Genomic DNA, 14,803 nt, shown 5'->3' on the forward strand with positions numbered 1-14,803 from the left:
CAGAGCAACTTACAGGATAAAAATAGGAACCAAGAAAAAAAATAAAACCAAACATAAGAGCAGCAATAAAATAATAGGCTTCTGGCCACTCTCAGAACAGGATGCGAGGTGACAATTTGGGCCTTTTTGCCTGATCTGGTGCTCTTGTGTTCATGCATTTGGATAGCTCAATCAGTAGACCATGAGACCCTTAATCTCAGGGTCATGGGTTCGAGCCTTACGTTGGGCAAAAGATTCCTGTATTGCAGGGGTTGGACTAGATGACCCTTGTGACCCTCTTCCAACTCTACAGTTCTATAATCTTCTTCTGTTTCCTGCCCTACATCCACACTAATCAGCTCAGTGGGGATCACGTGAGAAAAGACTCAAGGGCTATTATCCCTAAAAGATTGCTAACAAAAGACTGCTGCGGACAGTTGGATGGAAAGTGACACAACCAATCGGATCCACCCACCTCCATCCCTGCCCCCTGTGGGCATCTGTTTCCAGATTCCCTGTACAGATGCAAGAATATTGTGGTGGCTGCATATGGTGTTTTAACTGGAGGTGCAACCATGCAATGCACACACCTTCCCCAGAAGGCACTGCAGAAGAAGGTCCCTAGAAGATGTGATGCCCAGCACACACATGAAGAACAGTGGTGTGCACATAGCCCATGTGGTATAGCAATTAAAGTGCAAGACCTGGGAGACCAGGGTTTGAATCTCCACTAAGCCTCAAAGCTCACTGAGTGACCTTGGGCCAGCCACTGCCTCTCAACCTACCCTACCTCACAAGGTTGTTTTGGAGTTTAAATGAAGAGGAGAGAGAGCTTCATATGCCACGCTGAGCTCCTTGGAGAAGAAATGTGAGATACGAATGCTACAGATACATGGGTAGGCAAACTAAGGCCCAGGGGCCGGATCCAGCCCAATCACCTTCCAAATCTGGCCCATGGACGGTCTGGGAATCAGTGTTTATTTCTCTGTTTCCTGAGATCCCACACAAATCTCAAGATTTGCAGGACAATATATGTACAAAAAACCCGAAACAAAGCCTGGAGTGGGTTAAAAGAAGAGAAAACAAAATGCAATGGTTGGTCTTGCTTCCATGGGGCTTCATTCAACCGGCTGCACGCATGCCCTGCATCTGCAGGTGAACTGGAAAGTGGATAAATGCCGTAATTACCTGTAATCTTCCTTATCAGCCCCATCCAGCATGCTACTCTAGTCCAAAAGATCTGAAGGATGGCCAGGTTGGGGAAGCTTGCATTAAAGATCACTAAGTAATTGGCCTGCCTCGTCACATTTCCCACACCCCACAGGATGGCTGATTTCAAATCATTCCTATCTCACAGTTCCCCCAATATGTCTCTGTTTTGCTGGTCTTTGCAGCATCTGCTGAGAAAAAAGCAATCTTGGGCTGTCTCCCGATCCCACCCCACTGATAGATACCCTGAAATCCAAAAAGCCCTACCCCCCCCATTTCCTGCCTTGAGCCAAGGGTGTCCCCTCCAAGATCCCCTTGAGAGAGGTTGACCATTGCAGTTCCGTTCAACCAAGAAAATCCCCGGCTCTCTCCATCCATCAACAAAGTTCTCGTTTCTCTGGGACTGAGTCCAGACTTCAGGTTGTCCTCTCTGCTAGGCTGGTCAGCTTTTTCTGAGTCAGTTCATAGGCAAGGAAGAGGGCACCATTGGATGGCAGGGCACGGATCACCGTGGGCATCAGCCCACAGTAAAGAGGCATAAACCCTACAAGAAAAAGGAACATATAAAACCATCTTATACCAGGCCACACTATTTGTCAATCTATCCCAATATTGTCTGCTTTGGAGGGTAGCTGATGTCATGGGGCTGAGACTGAGAGGGGTCTTTCTCAGCACTTATTATTATTAAATTGTTGTTGTTGTTGTATTAATTACTTCTTATATGCCAAAATGGTTTCTAAGTAGTTTACAACTGTAAACATCAATACATAATTAAATACACATGAACAAATCCATTAAGGAATTAAAACTTCCTCAGTTAAAATATAAAAGAAAAACAAACAATTAAGAAATGTGTGATAAAAACCATTAAAAGCAATAAAACAAGAAATTCAAGTTCAGGAGAATGCTTGCCTAAACAATTTTGTCTTTGGGAACTGGCAGAATGCCAATGCTGATGGGGCCTCTTGTATTTCAGCAGGGAGGACTGGGATTGAACCTGAGGCCTTCTGCATTAAAAGCACCTGCTCTGATCATCAATACCCATAGAAAGAGGCAATAACAAGGCAGTCTGTTGATGCCTAGTGGGCAACCTCTGACATACGGTCCTAATTGGGCACCTGTAGGACACCCTGTTTATCCAGTGAGGCTATTTTGGCCAACCACAGGTCAGGCACATAACGATTGGGCTTGGCTGAAAGGGGTTTTTCAGACACAGCCCCTGTGCACCAGACTCTGCAAGCACTGACAGTTAGCTAGTTGCTGGAGCTTGCGAAGCTCTGTGCCTTTGCCCACAGGGAAGATAAAGATCCCAGCTGGAGGATCCAAGTCCCTGCCACTGCTCTCACTCGAACTAGCATTAGCCAACTTTGGGAAAGCCTGCAGGTATACTACAACACTTCACCAAGGGAGCTCCTATCTCATTAAAATGTAAGGAGAACTTAAGAAAGAGCCTTGTTGGATCAGGCAAAAGGCTCTGTCTCCCACTGTGGGTAATGAGTGCCTCTGGGAAGCCCCGAAGGGCATAGGTCACATGTTCCTACGCACACAGAGAGAGTTTGTCCCTCAGAACCACCTGGCATTCAGAGGCATTTAATTCCATCAGGCAGTGAGAGAAAAGAAGCAGGGCAATTCCATTGCCCCTGCTGAGAGACCAGCTGCATTTGTCCCTCCCTAAGAGTCCCTAAGAAGACATGGGTGGCGCTGTGGTCTAAACCACTGAGCCTAGGGCTTGATGATCGGAAGGTCAGTGGTTCAAATCCCCGTTGTTCGGTCCCTGCTCCTGCCAACCTAGCAGTTCGAAAGCACGTCAAAGTGCAAAGTAGACAAATAGGTACCGCTCTGGCAGGAAGGTAAATGGCGTTTCTGTGTGCTGATCTGGTTTCGCCAGAAGCGGCTTAGTCATGCTGGCCACATGAGCCGGAAAAACTGTCTGTGGACAAACGTCGGCTCCCTCAGCCAGTAAAGTGAGATGAGCACCGCAGCCCCAGAGTCGTTCATGACGGGACTTAACTGTCAGGGGTCCTTTACCTTTACCTTTTTAAGAGTTCCCTAGCAGCAGCCATGCCATCAGCCTGCCTGAATTGTTTCCACTGCAGCTGGTTGCTTGACAAACTGTACCTTTAAGAACTGCTGTCCAGAGTTTGCTTTTTTTCTTCTTCCCTAAGCCCTCCTCTTCCTCTCCTTTTTCCTTGTGTGTTGTGCCCTTTCCATTGTAGCCCCGAGGGCAGGGAATGCCTGACTACTCATCTTTGTAAGCCACTCTGGGAACCTTGCCAGCTTAAGGACAAAGTTTTTTTTTTAAAAAAAATAATGTTTTAAATAAATAAATGTCTAGGAAGGACTCGCCTTCTGTACGTAGGATGTGTAAGAAGGAAAGCAGGAAACCATCTTGCCGCCCAGCCATGGACAACACCTGGATCCGTGATTTCACTGAATCAATGGGATAGACAGCCAGCCAGAAAGCAGCACCACCAATTCCGCCACTCACAGTCACAGGGAGAGCACCTGCAAAAAGTAGGTGTAGCTTAACGGTCACCGTTGTTGCTCAAGCAGATTATGGTCAAGTGCATCTAGGCAAGACCCACTTCTGGAACATTTCAGAAAGCTTAAGATGGGTTTACACAATAGCAGGCTCTCCAACAGAGCAGAGTGGTGGTAAATTCTGAAGTACAGACACTCCTATTAGCATTGCCTTCTAAGACTATATGGTAAAAATGATTTTGGGCTATTACACACCACTTTGCTTAGCATCCATCCTGATAAAGAGTTCTGATGGACTCGTTATTTTGTGACATTTTTGGTTAACTATAATAAAGGGACTTTGCAATGATGGGAGTCGGGAGTACAATATGGTTGCAGGGCACCAGGTTGGAAAAGGCTGCCCTAAGGGCCATGAATTGCTGAAGCAGAGGTGGGGAACTTGTGAATCTAGCTGGACTCCAGCTCCCATCAACCTAACCAATGGCCATGCTGGCTGGGGCTGATGGGTGTTGGAGTCCAACAATTTCATGAGGGTTGCAGGTGCTCCCTAGCCCAGAGGATGATAACACTGGGCTAGATGGGCAATAATCTGAAGGCAGCTCTGTATCAGGAAGTTTTTAATGTTTGACATTTTATTATGTTTTTATATGTGCTGGAAGCCTAATGATGATGATGATGATGTTTCATGGGTCAGGCAAACTTCGTAGCCTCGGTAGTGGCCAAGTGATGACTAATAAAAGGAACTTGGAACAGCAAGCTTCCTGCCTACCCACATTAGACAGGTACATCCACAATATTCTTTTAAACACCTGCTGAAAACTTTTCTGTATTCAACAAATCTATCCAGACACCTGAATTAGTTACAGCCATTTCAGATGTTTCATTGATTTCATCCTTCATAAACGGTTTTATGCATATCTGTTTTTAATTGCACATCCTAATCATGCTTTATATATAAAGTCAGACTGCAGGCTGCTTGGATACTTTCTTTGAGCAAGCCGTTTATGCATTTTTGAAATAAGCAAACAAAAATGAATGGTGAGGAGGCTGGCACGGAAGCAGGCAGCTGCTGTCCTCTTTGGATCAGAACCCTTCCACCACAATCACTGTGTCAGAGCTCCCCAGAAGGAAGGGGCTGGCATTCCCCAGAGGAATCATCAGCACATTCTAGGACGTGCAAGATTCTGCTTGGGTCTGGCACCTGCTGGAGAGTCTGCACTCTTCCAGAATCCCCTTCCTGCATTCCTGGCAGACAGGCAGGCAGGCAGAGCAGCTGGCACAGGCGTGAGAGCAAGAAAGCCAATTCTAATGGAATCCCTCTTCAGGGCACCTCTGAAAGGCAAACTGAGGCATGCCACCACACACAGAAGCATCCAAGAAAAAGATCATTCTAAGCAAATATATCTTTTCTCTGCCAGAGTATTTACATTGGGGCTTCTCAGGACCTCCCTTCCCAAGAGCAAGTTCTGCTGACTACCCAAATAGGACTAAACTGAACCCTTGCTATTGACTGTTTGATCTCCCCCAAGAGGGGACCCCTCCTCCAGGTGTCCTTTGTATTGTCCATTCAGGAAGATTTGAGTTCATAGTGGTATTTAGGCAGTTATCTGCTGTCTTGCTTTCCATATACTGTTTGCAGCTGCAAAATATGTTGGAATGGATATACTGCTTCATTTCCAAATCAGTGCCTGTTTTGTAACTTTCTGCTGAAATCTTGTAAACTTTTTCTTGCCCTGCAGGGCAAAGGTTTCTGTCCAGAAAGCAATAATGCAGCAACATTGGGGTAGCATTGCAGAGCAACTAATAAAGCAGAATGATCTGTCGTTAGTTCACCACTAATGTGCTATCATTGCATCAATAGCACATTGTAGAATACCCCTGCAAAAAGCACAACCCTGGAAAGCCTGCTGCCTCCGACATCTTTCAGCTCATTTCTTTTTTCCCATTCTGGCTTACTGGGCAAAGCTGAGGACCCCTGTAGGGAAATCCCCCTGCTCCCAGGCTTTGCTTACCCAGCTCCTCCTTTGATTGTCCAGCCTGGAGGAAGAAGCTTCGGCTGACTTCATAACCCCCAAAGAAGAAGAAATAGCCAGGCACCTCCCGTAGCCATGTGCTGGTCAGACCCTGGAAGAAACCCAGGGGGCCTTCTGAATGGAAGATGGCTTTCACCACAGTCCAGGTGGAACTATAAGAGGGGAGAGAAGAAAGTCCCATGACACATGGAGAGCACAGAGAATCCATATTAGGGGTAGATTAAGGGCCTCGTTTCCCAATGGGCAGCGTTTCTGGGACTGCATGCCTGGGTAGCTGGGACAACAGATTTGACATTCATCTTTGTACAGGAGGCAACAGGCCAATCTTGCAAAAGCCAGAGGCTTCCAGACACACTGTTTATGGGAATTTGTGAGTGGAAGACTCCCCTGTGTGATGAGTTAGTGAGTGCCAGACACTGAATCCCAGGATTCAGCAAAAGTTAAACCAGAGCTTTCCAAACTTTTCCTGTTGGGAAATGCATTGCTTCACGACACAGTAATTCAGTTTTACTAGCAAACTGGAGGTTAAACTAACCCCTTTCCAGCCCCAGGAGGAGCGCAGGGAGCATTCTCACAACACATCTACACGCTGCAGCCAACATGCTAATGTATCATGACACACAGTTTGGCAAGCTCTGAGTTAAACTATAAGTCAGGCCAGCTTCTGTATGAGGTAATTGCCTGGGAGATGAACCACTAAGAAAACAAAAGGAAGGTTATGAGCCATTAGGAAAGCCAAGGAGAGGGGGAAATGGAAGGAGCTCCTCCCTCAACTGTTAGTTAGAAAGCCCAAAGGCACGTGTTTTTGGTTGACTGTGATGTGAGCTAGAAGCTGGGGGAAAGCAGCAAGCAGAGGTTCAGAGGCCCATGGCTGATTTCTGTTTGAATCCAAGGCTGCAGCCAGTGCTTTTTTCCTGGGGGTACGCAGGGGTACGCATACCCCTAAACATTTTGTGAATCTTTGTACTTTTGTCCATTTACTGTATATATTCTTCCCAATTTGAACTATAAAATGGTGATTTTCTTGAGTCAAAATGAGAGTACCCCTAAACATTTTTTTAGAAAAAAAGCACTGGCTGCAGCTATGGGAGACACAAGAACCTCTTGGGGTGTTAATGCTGCGAGCCCCTCCATCATAGGCTCAGGTTGCATATATGTGTGAATAAACCATATATCTTAAAGACACCCAGTCTTTGCTGTGCCTCAAAAGGAAATCCTGGGTGAGTGCTCGGAGCCCCTGGAATCTCACACTGCTGTGGAGACTGGGGTGGCATGCAACAGTGCAGTCTCCACTCAGGCAAGCAGGAGGCATTCTTGGAGTTCAAGAACACATTGCAGCCAGGCGAAAAATCTGGGAGGGGTGTGACCTAGGAAGGAGGTGTGGCCTATGGAGAATTCAGAGGACCAGACAGAGAAGCCAAGGAAGCCTCTCTCTCTTTCTCAATACAGTGGTGCCTCGCAAGACGAAATTAATTCGTTCCGCGAGTTTTTTCGTCTTGCGGTTTTTTTCGTCTTGCGAAGCACGGTGTCGGAAAAGCTTTGGAAAAGCTTCAAAAATCACCAAAATCCTCAAAAACCTCAAAAAAGGCTACCACACCGCGTGCTATGAGTTGCTCCTCGAAGTCAAGTCGCAACTGTATTAACGGTTTTAAGAAAAAGGAAACAAACTTGCAAGACGTTTCCGTCTTGCGAAGCTAGCCCATAGGGAAAATCGTCTTGCGAAGCAACTCAAAAAACCAAAAACCCTTTCGTCTAGCAAGTTTTCCGTCTTGCGAGGCGTTCGTCTTGCGAGGTACCACTGTACATAATTAACACCAGGTATCCTTTCCCAATCTGGGACCTTCCAAGTGTTCCAGCCAACAATTCTAATGACAATTCCCATGAATTATTATTTTTTGGTGGGGGGGAAGGCATGATTGTTTATAGTGGTACAATACTGCTTTGAATGTGTAATGCAGAGGGGGCCTTAAATGGCTTCCCCTCTCGAAGGATTAAATTCACATGGGAGAGACGCCTCGGCACCCATTAGCCTGGATAACGAAATAGAGCCTCCATGTTGCGAGGCAGTCTACCTCCGAGTACCTGTGCCTCGACAGAGCTGTCTGCCCTGTGACCTTCATCTCATGGAGAGCTTGCATCCGGCACTTCACCAGCTCTGTGGGGCACAGAACCATGGAGGAGAAGACTGATGAGAAGGAGCCGGCAATCGCGCTGTGCAAATCACTGTAATAACCCGAGAGAAGAATCCTCAGAGGAAAGCGAAGACCAGAGGGCGGGTGGGGGGAATCCCACAGCTAGGGAGCAACCTTCCATCCTCCCATACACTATGTATTTGTTTGCCTTTCGCCAGCAGAAATGAGCTGATTAAGTCAATCAGCCCACTCAAACCTGGTGTCCTCCAGAGGTTTTGGGCTGCAACTCTGATTGGGAAGTCTGACCGGGCTGAGGAATTCTGAGCAAAAGGATCCTACCCTGAGCAGCCTCCCACCCAATCCTCCCTTTGCTATTTATTTATTTATTTATTTATTTATTTATTTATTTATTTATTGAAACCCATCTTTACACCTATGTTGCAAGCTACTGTGAGACCTATGCTATGTCAAATATTTAAAAGACAAACTAAAGCTGCAGAATTTAAAACCTCAAGGATTTAAAACATAAAAGAAAAAGCAAAACATCTGAGAGGCATCCAGGGCACAATACCTCCTCAAATCAAACAGTTCTGACCAGGTGCCTGAAACTCAGAAGGGACTGTTCCTATCTAACTTTCTCCAGAGGGGATTTCCATAGAGTTGGGGCCCACAGTCCTGAAGCTATGACTCACCCTGGGTGTCCAGTGTGGTGGCTGGTGTCCATTGGGACTCGTAGGGCAGACAATGGGGAGCCAGAGCTGAGGACAGGCAGAGCCAACTAATTCCAGCTTTACCCCCATCCACCTCCCTGCCTTCTAACAAGGCCAAAACTGAGACTGAGGAGGAGGAGCCTCTGACAGAAGAGAAGGGAAGAGAAAAAGACTGTACCTGAGCTCCTGGACATTGCCCAACCCAAAGAGCTGCCTCACGAGCTGCTGGCAGAACCCGTAGCAGGCAAAAAGCACAGCGTTCTCCGCAACGTTGGCCAGCAAGGCTGGAGTGGTGCCTTGGTAGAGCCCGTGCATGCCCTCCTGCTGGTAGGTCTTGACTGAGCAGTCAAAGAAGCCCTGGTACATTGTTGGGAAGGTCTGCATCTTCACCTTGATGGTGTCAAAAGGCTGCCCGGTCACCACGCATGCCACACCACCTGCAAAGAGCCACCCCACCCCAGGCAAGGTCACTCACTTGCTCCTGAAAAGCAGGGCAGATCAAACCAACTGTACTGCAGTGCCTGCTTTGCCAAAACGTACCCATGAAACATGTCAAGGGATGAGCATTAAAGGAGCAGCACTCACACACTATCCCTGTTCTATAAGGCCTGCTTCTGTTCTAAGCTGCTATGATGGAAATGGGACATATTAGGGGGCCTCACCCATATAAACTTGTCAGAGCATTCAGATCCAACATCTCAAGTCCCGTGTCCCCATAGCCTTTGTTGGCATCTCTTCAGTGCCAGGACGACCTATATATTTTCCCTAACTAAGATTATGCTGCTTTTCTACTTCCTAGCGTGCTGCTAAACTTCCTGTGGCTAGTTTGGGGTTTGTTTTGGTCTGTTTTTATGGTATAATGCATTTATGTTTGTGTGTTACATGCGTTGTAAGTTGCACGGAGACCTCCAAGTAACAAGCAACTGACAATAAAAGAACAGCAATGAAGCTAAAGCTACAGCAATCTTGCCTCCATTCTTCCTCCTGCCTTTCCTTGTTGTCTGCCTTGTGTTTATTGGCTGGCCAGCCATGAGAAGTGGAGTCTTTTATGTGATGGCACCCAGACTGTGGAATGCCTTCTCAAGGCACCTTTGCCTTCACCATTGCTGCTTGCTTTGCCCAGAGCACTTAATGCCCATTTATTTCATCTGGCTATTTCTTTGCTGACTTGGAACATTATCTGTCAAAGGCTTGGCATTTCTAATTCATCTCTGCTTGTCTTCACCTGTATTTATTTATAAAACCTACAAACAACTTTTCACACCAAAGTGATCCCAAAGACAGATTCAGAAAGTATGACAAGGAAAACAAAATTACAGTTTGAACGTTAAAACCAGCAGAAGTACATGCTGTACCGTACGAAAGATAAGACTTCAGAGCAGACCTGACCAAGACCTTTATTTTCTTGGATACATTTTGTGAGGTTTGTGATGTTTTAAGGATATCTTGCACGGAGAAGTAGAAGAACAGAGATTATCCTGAGATCATGAGACCTGTCTCTCTACACCACCTGGGAGGGAAGTTCAGAGGGTGGTGGTGGTAACAGGCTTTGTATGCAGTAGATCCCAATTTATATATACTCTCTCCAGGAAAGCTTGCCTGGCACCAGCCTTGTCTGCATTTTTGCCTCAGAAATACCTTTTTTTGTTTTCTTGGATGTTTGGGCAGCATGGATAATGGGATATTGTATTGTTAAACCTGTTTTAATGTTTACATGATTCTGAAACTGTATTTCTGAGCTGAGGAAAGTGGATGTGCAGAAATCTCTTCGCTCAGTCTTAGCCAGAAAACAGATTTGACAGCAAGACCCTGTAGGGTAGCAGCAGGTACCTGCCAGCAAGCCCAGTTGTCATAAGTCGGCTTTCACCAGATGTTTTGGACTACAACTCCCATCAGACCATTCACAATCCAAAGCATTTGGAGGGCACCAGGTTGACAAAATCTACCTTATGCTGTTGCCAGTTCTACACATCTCTTTCCCTTCAGAGCAGACAACTAGAAGCCAGACTTGGCACAGGGCCTGCCAGATGTAGACCTATATAACACTACAATAAAAGACCATGCAGATCTCCATATACTCGTATGCACACACCCCTCACATCCAAGATCCACCAAGATCCCATGGCTCTTCTCTGAATCTTGCTTGCTTTCCTGAACAGGCATTGCCTCCAGTGCTTGCTCAGTTTTAAGGGAGGGGTGGGAAACACTTTCCAGTTAAGGACTGCCATTACCTTTTGGACAAGGCCACATTCAAGTGGTGGGCGGGGCCAGAGGCAAAAGTGGATGGACCAACCAAGGCAAGCTTTGCCTTTGTACAGTAGGCTTATTTCTGCACACCCACCCACCTGCCTCTCTATCTTCCACCCAGGCAAGCAAAAGGCACGGTCAATGACACATTCCAACCAGACAGAAGCACTTAAGACAGGGGCAAAGCAGGGCTGGTTAGGGGAATGGCTGGGGGTGGGGATTGTGGTATGGGGAAAGTCCCATGGGTCAGTCAGAGAGGCTTGGAGCTGCCCCTCCTAGGTTAAGAGTTCCATTCTTCCCTACACCTGCCATTGATCCTTGGTCTCCCCTCTAAAGGGAGGCTTCTTGACCCATCCTCCCAGCAGCTCTCCATCCTTCAGGCTCACCTGCTGCCCCTGCAGTGAGGTCGATAAGCATCTGCACCAGCGGGTGGACTCGGGCTTGTTCAGTAGGCATCTCAGCACACAAACGTTCAGGTGCAGGTGTCCCAAAGAAGACTGCAACACTGGAGGGGGAAAGAAGAACATCAGTGGTGTAGTGGTTAAGTTTTGAAGCAACTCATCATGACGGCCCCTGTAGCCACGCAGTCAAGGAGAGTCCAGAAATTAGGCAGCTGTGCTGATCCATTATTATTATATAGACAAGCGCAAAAGCATCATTACATAGCATAACACCCAGTTTATTAGGACCAGAATGCCTGCAATCCAACAGTTTCCTGGGAGCACTGTTGAACTTAGAGGTACTTCCTTCCCATTGAAAGGATGGGCTTGCAAAACACACAGAGCTTTAACGAAAGATCTTCAGCTAGCTAAAAGGCAACCTTATGGGTTTTATCCAATGGTAGTCACATTCAAAGTAGGCCCAATGAAATTAATGAAGCTAGTTCCATTGTTTCAGTTAGGTCTGCTCTAGGTATGACAGTGGGACTTAGAAAAGCACCTAAACATGAAAATGTTACTATTCAAACTATTAGCATGAAGTAAGAACCTCACTGAACAAAAGAAATACCTCAACTTTGCTTATTTTTCACAGGCTTCTGACTGCTTCCAAGCTAATCTGTTGCAAACACACTTGAAAGCTTATTGCACCATTTAATTGCTAGGAAAAGGAGGATCTGATGTTCCAGATGACCTCAGTGCCTGGCATTAATTATCCTGGCAGTCTAGGAGATGACAGCATTACCTCAGCTCGGGGGGGGGGGGGGAGTTCCCAGATCTGCACTCCTACACCACTGAAGAGCGTCATCTAAATAGGCTCCATCCTGCCCCCCAACCGAAGGTTATGTAAATATCTGAGTAACAGACCTGTAAGGAGAGATGGTGAAGCAGGATGAGGTGTCCCAGGCAGCTACCTGAGGTAGGCAGATGAGGTGCAAAAAGTTAAAGGGAGCCAAACAAGGAATGTGAGTTGGGTGGGGGTGGCATTTCCATTCTGTCTTGTGCCTTCTTACCCACTCCAGCCTTAGCCAGCTAGTCAGCCAGACAGATAGCCAAATACGCTTCAGGGGGGAAAGGCTGCTAAATTTTCTCCCAGCAGGGCTCCTGGGCATTTATTAGCTCTATGCAGCAAGTGGATCATTCCCCATCTATATATACTAGACAGGAAGCATTCACTGTTGAATTTCTAGCTGTTGCAGTTGCATGAGGCATATTCCTTGACACAAATACACACACATATTTCCGGAGGTTCTTTAAAGTTGCTAAAATTTGCTTTGTACAGGTCTTCATCCAGTGCTCACCATGAAGTTGTTACTGCAAGTGCCACACTTTTAACATAAAAAGGACGAATGGACTCTGTAACAGATCGTAGTAACACCGGGCCATTGCATTAGCTGGCTTTGCAGTGGACTGATAAAAGGCCTCTCATAAAAGACTTAAAGGGAAATGACCAGACAGCAACTGGAAAAATCCTGTCAGATCAGAAAACTGATGAAGGCTGTTACAAGGTCTCTGGGACAGCTAGAAAACCAGGCTGCTCTCTTGTAGGTTAATTGCTCTCTCATCTTTTTGCCTTAGGGCTGGAAATGCCAAACTGAGTAGTAGGGCGCAGCTGCAGAGCTGCACCAACAGAATCTAACCACAGAAAGGTGGAATGAAATTATGGTGAAGATTGCTACAGTCAGCTCTTTGGTATTTAGAATACCAAAAGTATCGAGAGACTTTGGGTTATTTTACAAGCCTGTAGAAATCTACAGGGCTGCTACAGAACACTGAAACCAACAGGATACAGACAGGTACTGTGGGACACTAGGCCATTCTCCCAAACGTTACCAAAAGCTCAAGCTTCTTGAGGCCATCTCAGGATACAGCTTTGGGGAGAATGGTTATCACCACTTAGGTGGACTCTGCTGCCTGACAAGCTCATGTTTCTTGGGTGAAATTCCAGGTGCTGATTACAACTGCCCAAGGCTGGGTGCCAAGTTACGTTACCTACCCTTTGCTTCCACTCTTTAACCTACTTCTATGCATTTGCAGAAAGCATGGAACATGGATGCGCTGCAGCTGTCACCAGCCAGCTTCAGTACTGTAGTACGATTGCCCATGAGCAGCTATCTCTAATAGGGACCTACAGATGTTTTAAATTCTAGCTTCCGTCAGCTGCCGCCAGCAAAGCCAGTGGTGATAGATTAATAGGGGTTGGAAACATCTGAAGAGCACCAGGTTGGGGGGGGGGGGGAGACTGCCCCAGCGAGGCTATTTGAGTTTAGTCTTTCAGGATCCCACAAATCAGGGGTCCTGAATGTCTGCAAGCACTTCAACAGGAACAACGTATGGCCTTAGAACTTCTTGTTTATGCTAGGGAAGCAAAGGAAGAAGCAGATTCCCGATGTACATAGGTATTGGGCCAGAAAGAAGATATACAGCTGTGGTTATGCTTCGGCAGAACCCATGGTATACATTGCTGTGCTCACTGCTACACATGCCATTATCATCATCCTTTCCCACCAACAGCAACTTGGAAGATGGGGCTATTCAAAATTCCTCCTTTTTGCCACATGACCCTTAGCAGACAGCGGAATTTTAAAGCTACTTATCGACACTTGCCATTTCCCAATAACTGCATGGCAACAGATGACCAGATCATGTGAAAGCTGGAAAGAGAAAATCACAGCCAGAGCCTACAGCACACTTTCCAAACTGTGTTGGGACACATGTTGGCTGCAGTGTCTAGGTGTGTCACGCGAACACTCCCCATGTTCCTCCCGGGGTTGGAAAGGGGTTAGTTTAACCTCCCAGTTGCTAGTAAAACTGTGTTGTGAAATGCCTGTCTAAAAAGGATGTCACCAACATGAAAAATTTGCAAAGCCCTGGCCTAACGGATCCGTTTTGCCAAGGGCTATCTACTCCAGCTAACAGCAGCTTGCCAAAGAAACTAGGAAGAGTTTTGGCCCAGTTCTCTTACAACAGATCCTTTTCGCTGCAGATGCCAGGATTATCCTTTGCATGCAGAGCCTAAGATCTAGTATCCATCTCTCTTGACTGTTTAACCACTTGCTGTGTAATACCAGCAACTCCCATGTTTCTGCAGCTCCGCACAAAATGCCCCATAGGTTGCATACATAGGAAACTGCTTATATTTTCGCCACCCAAAGCAGAATCACAGCCTCCCCCTCCTCCTGCTGTCCCACCAGTGCATGGGGCAGTTCAATTAGTGGAGAATCCTACATACCTGAATGGTTTCTGCTGCCAGCAGCTCTGCTGTAGTAGAATCTTGCAAACAGCACCACCCACCAGGCTTGCAAGCTTGATGAACTTTGAGCAGAAACGAATGTCCCCTTCACCTCCAGCACACCCTGTTTATATAGGGCCCAGGTTCCTACGGTAAGTCTGGCTCTTATCTTGAATCATTAAGCTGGTTCAGACAACAGTTGCTACACACTGCATTTTTTCCATCTCCAGGCATAAGGCAAGAGCAGAGTTGTGGATGCTGACTGCCTTAAACTTGCTTCTAATAGCTGTTTGTGCACCCAAATCATTTCAGAACCAGTGAGTCCACATTGTGCATACTACAG

The 14,803-nt window shown here is 46.6% G+C and overlaps 2 protein-coding genes across 2 annotated transcripts in view; one reads left to right on the plus strand and one right to left on the minus strand.

Moving 5' to 3' along the window:
• Nucleotides 1-14,803, plus strand: part of ARHGEF6 (Rac/Cdc42 guanine nucleotide exchange factor 6) — a 373,875-nt gene that overhangs the window by 275,188 nt on the left and 83,884 nt on the right. The gene's annotated exons all lie outside the window — the stretch shown is intronic.
• Nucleotides 954-12,221, minus strand: LOC308468198 (mitochondrial ornithine transporter 1-like; the record flags this gene model as incomplete). The annotated part of the gene is given in 8 exon segments (XM_080990191.1): nucleotides 954-1,732; nucleotides 3,535-3,693; nucleotides 5,682-5,854; nucleotides 7,785-7,925; nucleotides 8,723-8,981; nucleotides 11,178-11,296; nucleotides 12,096-12,208; nucleotides 12,210-12,221. Coding segments are annotated over 8 exon segments (1,104 nt in total). The 3' UTR covers nucleotides 954-1,604.

Source organism: Podarcis pityusensis (genome assembly GCF_964106645.2).
Source record: "Podarcis pityusensis genome assembly, chromosome: Z".
Taxonomy (NCBI): Eukaryota; Metazoa; Chordata; class Lepidosauria; order Squamata; family Lacertidae; genus Podarcis; species Podarcis pityusensis.